General features: G+C 41.6%; 1 protein-coding gene across 3 annotated transcripts; it reads right to left on the bottom strand.

The window, feature by feature from the left end:
- Positions 1 to 2,733: 2,733 nt before the first annotated feature.
- ZBTB8B (zinc finger and BTB domain containing 8B) lies at positions 2,734 to 10,591 on the bottom strand. 3 transcript variants are annotated; one of them, XM_024199301.3, is made up of 4 exons: positions 10,539 to 10,591; positions 8,021 to 8,993; positions 5,375 to 5,553; positions 2,734 to 4,957 (listed from the first exon to the last, which is right to left on the bottom strand). In XM_024199301.3, the coding sequence occupies exons 2-4, from the start codon at positions 8,967 to 8,969 to the stop codon at positions 4,643 to 4,645; spliced, it is 1,443 nt and encodes a 480-aa protein (XP_024055069.1). In that variant the 5' UTR covers positions 8,970 to 8,993; positions 10,539 to 10,591; the 3' UTR covers positions 2,734 to 4,642. The 3 variants fall into 3 exon arrangements, with proteins under 3 accessions (XP_024055069.1, XP_024055068.1, XP_024055070.1); XM_024199300.3 differs by lacking the exon at positions 10,539 to 10,591 and adding an exon at positions 9,607 to 10,221; XM_024199302.3 differs by lacking the exon at positions 10,539 to 10,591 and adding an exon at positions 9,615 to 10,221.
- Between the last annotated feature and the right edge of the window lie 569 nt (positions 10,592 to 11,160).

The raw sequence follows: 11,160 nt of genomic DNA, 5'->3' as shown, positions 1-11,160 counted from the left end.
CCAGAATGGGCAGGGATGCAACGCCATGCTCTGAGTGTCACTAGCCTCTGTCAGAAGCTGGGAGTGGACAATAGGGGATGTATCACACAATGACCGCCTGTTCTGTTCATTCTCTCTGAAGCCCCTGGCACTGGCCACCTTTGGAAGACAGGATATTGGGCTAGATGGAACTTTAGTCTGACCCACTATGGCCATTCTTATGTTCTTAATAATTCCCATGCACTGTTTGAAACTCAAACATTGCAGCTCTAAGACCCCTGAATAAACAAAAGTTTTCAGTCTAAACTGGGAGAAATTTAAAAAGTAAACTGGGTTTCTTAAATTTTCACTTAATCTAAGAGGTTACAAAGCAACATAGGTAAATACATTTTTTTTAAATCAATCATACTTAATCTGGATTTTTAAAAACCTATTATTGTTACAAGTATCATCCAAGAGGTTACTATCACAGAAAGATTAGGAGGGAAATTATGTATCTGTTTTTTGCAGTTTATTATGTGCATTTGACAACATAGTTTCACTGTTTCCCCAGAGGGTTGTGCAGGATCCCCCCACAGCAACAGGGGAAAGAAAAGTTCTTTAAAAAAATAAAAATTAAAAATGAAACAATGATTGTAAAACCATAAAAGTTATTAGGAAGAATCAGTAGTACCTGAAAACCCTTTTTAAAAAAAAAAAAAAAAAAAAAAAAAAAAAAAAACCATTGACTAGCTTTTAAAGTTGATAGCATCCTTTTAATCTTTCCTTGCCATGAATTTGATTTTTGCTGGCATTGTGCCCATTGCCAGCAGTGGATGGATTGAATGTCTGGGAATTAAAAATTGAGTGTGAGCCTTAACTTGGAGTTTCCTCAATTTAGTCAACTGGTCTATGTTTTATAAAGCATACCCCTCTCAACTAAGTTTACTTTCTACACAAGGCCAATAGGTTCCAGACTCCTCCAGGTATCCACTGATGTAGTTAAATCAGCTGTTCAAATAAGGCTCAGCTCATAAGTGTGTCTGTTAATTAGGTAGACTAAATTAAAAGGACTCCAGCTATAAAGTTACCGTTCAAATTTCAGACAAATGAAATGACTCCGATTTGGAAGATTAATATTTACAAGTTCAATGCACCATGAATATCATTGCAGCATGTATTTCTTTAGTGAAAAACAGTGCAATTATGTGCAAATAAATTAAGTATACTCCTAAATAACGTAAATTATGTAGAGCTAAGAATTTAAGTTATGTAGTTTTGTGGCCTTTTAAAAACTTTGAAAGAAAAGAACACATCAGAAACAAGCCTACTAAGAACATTTTCTTTGATTCTTCATTCAGCACCATATGAATATTCTTTAGAACAGAAGTGTCACTTTCTCAAAGCTTGTAAAGGCTGGATTTACATGGAAGATTTCAAGGAAACATCATGGAATTGGGTGGGAAGCACAGCAAACATAGATCTACATAAACATCTGTCACAAGAAACTGAATAAAGCATAACCTTTTCTACTAAACACAGAGGCTGAATTAAGGACCCACTGAAAAACAAAGTGGCACGCTATGACAGATCAACAGAAATTGCAATTTTGCTGGTCACTTTCAAACTGCAATGTGATTGGAATCTCTCTCCCACCCCACCCCTTACCCCAACATTACACAAAACTTAACACAGTTCCATTCTCTATGCACAAGACACACAACAAAAATTTCTAAAACCAAATGAAGCAGGCTGAATTCAAACAGCTGAAGGTCACTGCAGTATTTCCCACAGCTCTTAAATCCACTGCATACATGCCTTCACAAGAGCACTGATTTTCCTCTTCGGAAGGTCTTCACAATTTCAGAGTTCACTAGTACATGCCTCAACATAGTTCTACAGTGTTTCTCTGATAAGCTAAATCACCAGAAAGATGCATTGTAACACACTATCCAGCACCATATCCAATGAATATTCCAAGTCTAGTGGCCTCTAATATTTACACTGAAGCGGCACCTCTCTGCCAGAATGACCATAGAGATCATGCTGATGAAAAGTTAGGATGACTATTTACATTCCTACCCCACCTTCATTATGCAACTCAGTCCTCAGTTGTCAAAATTATGAGGACTCCTTTTCAAATGTTCTTACACAAAGTCCTTTGCTCGTCTGATAAGCAGATATCAGAGAATACCATCGTGAACTTGGGTTGGCTGGGCAGAAACAGAAGTAATCAAAAAGACCACCCCCATGGGATTATAGATAGGATTTTCAAAAGTGCTTATGTGATCTAGAAGCCCACCCTATAGGCCAGATTTTCAAAAGTGTTTAGCACCCAAAATTGAAGTTGGATGTTCAGGAGAGCTCAGTTCCCATTTAGGCTCCTAAGTGAAGTGGCCAGGGCTCTTTTGTAGATCCAGACACTCATTCAGGTGCCTAAATAGGAGCTGCTGGTGGTTGCCTAGTTCTTTGGAAAATCTGGCCCTAATACGAATTTGCTATGCTGATGAAACTATGACATAATTGTTCAGACACCAACTCCAATGTATAAACAATAGGAAAAAAGGACTATTGGAGAGGTTTCGTAACAAACTAGAAAACAAATACAAATAGCTTATTTTTAACGGTACGTTGCTCCCCTCAATTTAAGTTACAGAAAATAAACCCAGCAAAAAATGAAATATCTTCCAGAAAGAGAGCGCTTAAAGTAAGACTTTGGGTTTTGGGGAGACATTTCAAACAACTCTATTTACCTTTGATTTTTTTTTTGGTTGGATTTTTTTTTTTTTTTTTTTTACTTTTCTAGTAATTCAAGATAAACAGAGGCTTGTTTCATTTTTATTCATCCGCTTTGATCTTGCAATGAAGTCATAATGCCGCATTTGTGATATCAGAATCACTTCTGTACAAGTAGATTGTGATATCACACCAGGATTATTGCCTTGCTACAGGATGAAGCAAACAAAGAAGCTGAACTGTGGGGCAGAATGTTCTTATCCAATATGTGAAATAATACACGAGGTATACAGAAAATGACTGGTTAAATCAGCTGCTTTTTATATAAAAATGTTCTGTTTTATGTTTGCTCAGTGTAAAGTCTTCTTTAAAACATAAGAAAGGAAAACTGTCTTTTTAACTGAGATGATCTTCCTGTGTCAGTGATGTCTGTCTGCAATCTTCTGTTCTAGCACTTGATCCAGAAAGTGAGGCCCAAATGCAATGCTTTTCATTAAACATTTACGAACAAGTTAGAACGTACTATCTCCGTACAGTATGCACCTTCACTGCACAGAATCCTTCAATATTGTAACTTCTTTAGCCTTAAGTTTAGCAGTAGCTTACCCAAGAGCTCTTTACAGTTTCCCAGCTAATTTCATAGTCTACAGCAATTTGGTACTGGACAGGTAAATTAAATAAAGTAATCTCACCTCCTTCAAAAGCCAACTTGTATCTGTCCAACAAGGAAAACGCAGAGTCCAAGTTGGAACTTTAACAAGAGACAGTACCTGGATGAATTCATAAGACAATGAAAGGGTACAAACCATTATAGGAATCATCAAAGACTATTTTTGATTATATAAGAAGAAAAATCTCATTAGGAAAGGGGAAGTTTGCATACAGGGAGTCTCTAATTTTACAAGGGGTCTCACCTGGCTTCTTCAAAAACAGTTTGCAGGGATGGTGTTATATATGTAGTCCAGATTTTTCTTTGGAATTGTACTTCAGCTAGATCAGCAGTAAATCTGACTATTTAATCTACTAAAGAAACCACTTTTCTAGATTGCTAGGTTATAACTTCTACTTTAAATGGTTGAAAAGAGGTGGGCAGTGCACTTAGTCTTGCTTCAGTAACCAGTGCACTTTGGACACTATTTCACTAGATCATAGAATAAGTATTCTGTGTAGTTCTCAGGTCTGGACTACTGTCTAATGGGCATTAAAGATAGACCAGAAGAATCACAGCCCAAGCTCTCTTGTTCTCTAGGGATGGAAATGCAGTGAAAACTGCCCAAAAATAGAAGCTTGTTCTCTAAGTACATATATGAACAAACGTGTGAAGATTCTCTACTGAATATGCTTCCCTCTGTAGCATATTTGTTATCCTGGTAATTTACCATGGTTTCCAGGTCAAATCCTATTCTAAACTTTTAAGATTAAACAAACAGTTAGGATTTACAGTTTCAGATAGGACTTTCCTAGCATAAGAGGGACGAGATTGCAAAACAGTTTAGAGAAGTCCAAGGTTAAGGATGAAAACTACATTTATTTTCTCCACATGTCCTCCTAGAAAGATGATGGTTGGCCCCTTGAGACCAGGATTGAGGGACCATGGCAGCATTGTGAGAGGAAACTCAATATCAAATGATCATGATGATCCTTCACCTGCGAAGAGCGTTATCCTTCCCTCATAGCCAGGGTACAGAAGCACAACACGTGATTGCAAGGAGACAGCCTCTGCTCACCCAGGATAGAAAATTCCCTCAGAATTCTAGTGCACAGCACTGAAAAGTTAAAAAATATTTCAAAATTCCAAAATCCAGTTCTTCCCACCTGTTCTATCAAAACTGGAATTTAGTAATAAAAAACACACAGTTCCACAAAACTGGTTAAATATGCAGTTTTCTGCTGTAGAATGACCAATCACAGGGGAGACACTTTAAATCCACCAACCCCCCTTTTGTTACTACATAAGTGCCTCTCGGTCTGATAAGCTTCTATGGATCTCCTGCTTATCATCATCAGCATCATCATCATCAGCTGGATCATTTTCCTCACCAGATTCGACATATATAGGCCAATCATTGTCTGTATCACCCTTTTCTTGACCTTCTGATGAAGGTTCCATCAGACTGAGGTTAATGGGCATTGAATCCTCATGCGTAGTCGTTACACAAGTGCAGCTGTCACACAAGCCAAAGCGCCGTAATCCCTGCGATAGGCTACTTGTGAACGTTCTTCTGCAACCCTTGCAGATAATTGGCTTGTTTGATCGGTGCACCTGATCAATGAGAAATAAAACATCATTGTAAATTGGCTGGCCTATCTTGCTGTTTTATTCCTTTTGGGGGGGATGCTGCTGCTTCCATATATTCCAAGATGAAACACACAACAGCATTTACCAAACTTGCAGGGCAAATGATCACATCACCTTTCTAAGAACAAAGGTTTTGGACTAAAACAGTTGTATTACATTAAATGTCAATTTCTTAGTCTTAACCATTGCCCAGTTAACCTTACATATTGGGAGCAGAATCATTCTATCCTCTACTGTACTTTAGAACAGCCTTAAATCAAAATGTGATACATATACATTATTTACACAGATCAGCATAATGACTGAGAAACACTGAATACAGGAGCTTCCTATTTATTTTTAAGTCTGCTTCTGACAGATATCTGCTCTTATCAAACTTACACTCAGAGCATGACTCCGAAGGTGCTCCTGCCGGGTGAAGCGTTTGCCGCACGTCTCACAAGGGTAGGGTCTCTCCCCTGTATGAGAGCGAATGTGCCGTTTTAGTATTCCCTTCTGCTTAGCCGTGTAGGGACAGAACGGGCATTTGTGGAGCTTGATTGGCACAACTAACACATCACCTTTTAAAAAGAAAACAATATATTTTAGACAATTCAACAAAGTTAGCTAGGTTGCTCGTTACAATCCTTGCCTGCAAGCTAGGGCCAGAATACTTACATATTTTTCCTCTTTGTATTTGGCTCACTTGGATTTTAATTTTATGGTCTCTTTTTTAAAAGCTTATGGAGCTGCAGGTGCTTAGCACCCTTGAAAATCAGGCAGTTTTAAAATACATTTAATAAATAGGCAACATTGATTTCCAGTGTGATGTATTTGCTAGACTATGCTCAATATACGAGCCATTGAAATTTTCTTGTTATCTTCAAGTTTATTTTTGAAAAAGGTGTCATATTAACAGCACAGGAAACTAAAGTCTTTAATTTAGCCACAGAAAAGTGCACAGGCAGTAGCAGTGCAAGTTTTCCAATATGCTATAATAATGGGCCTCAATTTAGACACAGAGGGACCATCCCTAGAGGTAATTTATGCCTCTGTCCCCATTCAAGTCTTAGTAGGCTTTCTACTGGGACTAACAGGAATCTTTCATCTCTAATATATTTGCGGTTTGTGTTTTATTTTTTTCCAGTAAAATATGCCTAGATTCAGAATATACACATACAGTTAAACATTGATAAATTCATGTGAGAAGATGCAAAAATTGAGAATTGTATTTGAAGATTACATTTTTAAATAAAAATGGGCATTACCGAGCTTCTTCATGGTAGCCAATACATGACAGACAAGAGACGTCCTTTGTAACATGACTAGGATTGGGTGGTGATGTTAAGAGACTAAAAAGTGTGTGTTGCTTTATACAGATTCAGGAAAGCACTTTAAACACATCCTTAACGTTAAGGCACCCCACTGAAATGCATGATTAAAGTTATGCATACACATAGTCCTTTAATGTACTGGAGCCTCAAAGATTAACTAAAATCTTTTTCAATAAATATCAAAATCAGTAATGACCCTAATAATTCATGTATAGACATGTACATATATATACACACACACACACACACACACACACTTTCAAAAACAAGATATCTGAGACTCATTCCATAACTTTAGCTACCAGGACCGGAGTTCAGCGTTCTGTGTCTCCCTTGAAAAAGCTGAATACATCACAAGAACCTAAACCAGCAGAAAGAATAGTTTTCTGTTCTACTTTAGGTGCTAGTGACGTCAATTCTTGTAAGAGAAACACAGAACCCTGAATGCATGTTTAAAATACATATTTCTAGTGTTAAAAGTTTCTAGCAAATTCTGTTAATTATTGATGATTTTTTAATCAGGTTTTAGGTGTATTTTCACTTTTAATTCTAGATTAACAATTTGAAGAGTTTTACTTGAAAAAACATCAATGGAACATAATGTTATCCTATTAGATGTCTGCTATGCTACAGCATTTTGGAAGCAGCAGATGTTATTGTAACAGAATACTGCCATTAAATATTATTTCAGTTATGCTAACTGATTAATAGTTAATGATTTTATCAGATGAACATTGATTCACTACACAGTGAGAGTTCCTTACAGACCTGCTGAACTCTAAGTGGCTTTAAGAACACACTTGTGTGCTTGAGCTAGTAATGGCATAAACATAGCTTTACTTTCTACAGCATACACTATTTTTGTGAATAACTCCTATTGCCTGCATCATTTTTTTTTTTAACTTGGCGAATTATGAATGGCTATGAGAACTGAGGTGGACTTCAGGCAAGGAGTAGAGCCCACCATAAATGACAGTTTTGGAAAGGTAAACAGAGACAGTGTTCGGGAAAAGAAATAGTCTTCCAACTTTATTACAAGCAGATGAAGACCCAAAATCGTTAATGGCCATTTTAGGAAATGTGTATATTTACATGAGCTTTTTCTCCTTCAGGTCCCTGAAGGTGCTGCCACATAGCCTTCCTACTGGTGCTGAGAAATCCCAGCATGCATTTGGGCTAGTGAAAGCAGCAGGCCTGATGATCAGCAATGGAGAAGGAAGTCTGCCTCTAGAGGGAAAATATGCAGTGTAGTTAATATTCCGCCTCTCAGAGTTTATAGCATAACAAACATGGGGTTATCAGTTTGTCTTTCTGAATCCTTAACAACTCTTCTTCATAATACTAACAGTTATAAGAGGCAAAGTTTTTCTTACATTCATCCTTCATTCCAGTGTTGTCCCAAATTATGTTACCATTTAGCAAACTGGTGGTCACCAACATTAGACTCCAAAATACCTATTTCAAATACAAGTTTTTAGATCAGAAATACTTACCTTCCAAATGCTGCACTGAGCAAAATGAGTGCAGCTTTCTTTTGAAGTCCAGAACAACAGTTTATTTTGCTGTTGCATAAAATTCAGCAATATTTTCCTGTGAAGTATACTGAACAAGAATGAGAATAAACTGTTCAATTAACATAGAAAGTTATACAAATAAGCAGCTTCCTCATCTGTTATACAGACATTCTCTACAGCCTCAGGAATTCTCATCTCACCTGTATCCTCACCATACCAGTCGCTGTGAATGTCCATCATGGAACTCATGGCCACCCCTGCATCTTCTGGCCTACCCTCAAAGCCCCGAACAAAGTGATGAACCACATCATCTTTTCTTTGAGCCGCACTGCTGCGTAGCAGGGCCTCCAGGAACTGTTTCATATGATAGTTATTGCAGGCTAAGTCCATTGCCTGGCCACTGTGCAGCCCCTCTTCCATCTGCTCAAGAGATAACGGAGTTGGATACTGCTGTAGTCGTTCACCCACTTCTACTTCCACTTCATCAGAGTCAAATTCTACTTTTGGTTCTACTACCCCTTTGGGCAGAGAAGAATTAATGTCATCTGGAGAATCACTGCTTACAGGGTCTCTCACCACAAGTTCCATTGGGTGGCAGCTGCTACATTCACCACAGGGAGGATCTCTCTGACAATCAGAAATCCTTTCCTTTTCTTGCAGAGAAGAGACGGAGGCAGAGCACTGGCTCTTTGTACCATAAGAAGTGCCCTCTCTGACAGAACTAGAGCTTCCGCTATCAGCCTGATAGAAAGCAGCTTCTCTCTCTATTTTTCTGCAAATATCTAGCGATGACCTGATGTATGTTTTGCAAAAATTGACCACATCAGTCATCTGCAAGTAGCTAGCTGCGGACATGACTTCAATAACATTTTCTCCACAAAGATCCAGCTTCCCTGAATAAAGGAAATCTAGGATGACGGAGAAGGCCTCTGAAGTAACAATGTCCAAAGAAGCAGTGCTGTGTCGCCCACTGTCTTGAATGTAATGAATCAATAAGGCTCTGAAGTAGCCACTATTGGCAAAGAGAATGTTCTTGTGAGCTTTGAAGATCCTGCCTTCCACAATAATACTGCAGTCACAAAAAAAATCCCTCTTTCTTTGCTCATTGAGCTCTCCCAAGAGTTTTGTGTAATATGACTGCATCTCCATTTCTCCTATTGCTGCTGCTGATCACTGACAAGAAGAAACATAAAGAGAGAACATTAGAGCAGAAATGATTCCACAAAGGGAGAAGAAATCAAAACCTATCACTGTTTTCCCTCCTTCCAAAAACAAACACACACACCCCGCAACAACCTGGCCTATAGTCATATTCAGACTTGGGGAGGGGGGGAGGGTGAGGGAGAATTAAAACCTGAAGTCACTGTAACATTCCAACTACAACAGTCCACGTCCAATTATTATTAGCATTACCACAGCACCAAGGAGCCCTACTCATGGACCAGAAACCCATTGTACTAGACACTGTACAAACACAGAACAAAAGGATGGTCCCTGCCCTAAAGAGCTTACAATCTAAATAGAGTAGCCTCTGTCATTTCTCAGTGGACAACATACTAGCTTGACAAATTTAGTATCCTATATCCCAACTCAGGCAACCTATCACAGACACATGGCAAAGATGCAGTGATTGTGTACAGTGCTCCAAAGAGTGAGAACAATTCTAAACTTCAGATAGTCTGAGATGGTATCTGCTTTTAATAACACTTCCACTAAAACTGATTCCAGGGTAAAATTACAACCTGCCCTGAGAAAAGTTTTTGAAGATAGAGTTATCAAAGTTCACCTTTTTACTTATATACGAGTTGTCTCATTGGACGAGATTACATGCACCGCCACCGACAATCCCTTGTTCTTTATAAAAAAAACAAAAATCAGACACTATTGTTTTTCTGATATTTGCAGTCAAGAGTGAAACTGGCATAGATTGGTTGCTCAGGAGCACCACTGGTGGAAAAGCTAATGAAAACTGGAAAAGCTTAAAAAAACAACAATACATTTTACTTATTTAAGGCTTTCCACTTGAGGATTTCAGAGAACTTTACAAGCATGAAGACTCACAATGCTCCTGTGGGACTGGACGCGCTATCCCCATTTTACAGGTAGGGGAATTGAAGGACTAAGCTTAAGCATCCCACAGAAAGTCTGGGGTAGAGCTAGGAACCCGCCTCGTTGGACTCCCGCTCCTGCATTTCAGCCAGGCGCTCCCGTGGCCAGCAATCTATGGGCACGATGGGGCACCGTATCTGGTATGTTCTTCTGGGCAGAGGTCTCCCCCTGGGTGGGGAGTGGGAAATGCCGAGTCTGCCGGAGAGGAGCCAGCCCTGCCCACCCCAGCGCAGCAAACACGCATCGGGCATCTGAGCAGGGCCGAGCCCCTGCAGACCCCCGGAGGGGTGGGGAGTCCGTCATTCTTCGCAGGGTCCGTCGCCTCCCCCACAGGATACCCTCCGCCCCCGAGCGCGGGACCCCCCCCGGCCGGGACTGAGCCCGGCCGCCCCTCCCCCTGCGGGGCAAGGAGTGGGGCTAGGGCCCCTGGGCTGCCCCTCCCCCAGCCCTGGGCAGCGGGCGGGGGGCGGGGAGGGGGGTGATGCCGCTCAGCCGCCCCAGCGCCCAGCCACACCCCGAAGCCGGGCGCGGCAGAGGCTTCGCCCCGCACCGACCCCCGCGCCCGTCCGCTCCTGAATGAAAAGGCGGCCCCTCCATTCTCCCCCTCACCTTTACCCGGCCCCTGGCGCAGCGCTACCGAGCCTGACGCACGCGCCGGGCCGGGCCCGCCTTCTCGCCGCACCTCCCGGGCACAGGATAGGCCGAGAGGCGGCGGCGCCTCCTTCCCAGCACGGTAGTGTGCGCGCACCCCACGGAGCATGCGCCCTTCGCCTCGGCCGCCTCCAGGGTTGGAGTTCCCTGCTGTGATTCTCTTTTTCAGGGCCAGAGCCCGGGAAAGGGACTACACATCCCAGCATGCACCGCGAGGGCGCGTGCTCCTAGGCTGGGGCAGATCAGTGGCCGGGCGGGGCTGGGGGCGGTTGGGTTGGGCGCGCAGCCCCAGCGGGGCTTAGCCCACCATTGGCTCTCCGCGTTGGCTGGGGGAAGGCGGGATGGCTGAGATCGGTACCGTTTGGGCAGGGCCTTCGAGTGGCCTCAGCCTCCCTGCTGTGCCATTTACCTCACCTCGCCTTTCCTCCCTTCCCCAGGGAGCCAACGCGCCTCACGCCGTTCATAGCCCGCTTACAGACTGTGGGTCCCCAGGGCAGCTAGGCACCAAACCTGGCTAAATCTCAGCGGCAAGAAAATGAAAAGTATCAGAGGGGTAGCCGTGTTAGTCTGGATCTGTAAA

This window comes from Terrapene carolina, unplaced genomic scaffold, assembly GCF_002925995.2.
Source record: "Terrapene carolina triunguis isolate 2854851 unplaced genomic scaffold, T_m_triunguis-2.0 Scaffold31032, whole genome shotgun sequence".
NCBI lineage: Eukaryota > Metazoa > Chordata > Testudines > Emydidae > Terrapene > Terrapene triunguis.
This window is presented reverse-complemented; position numbering and strand designations above follow the sequence as displayed.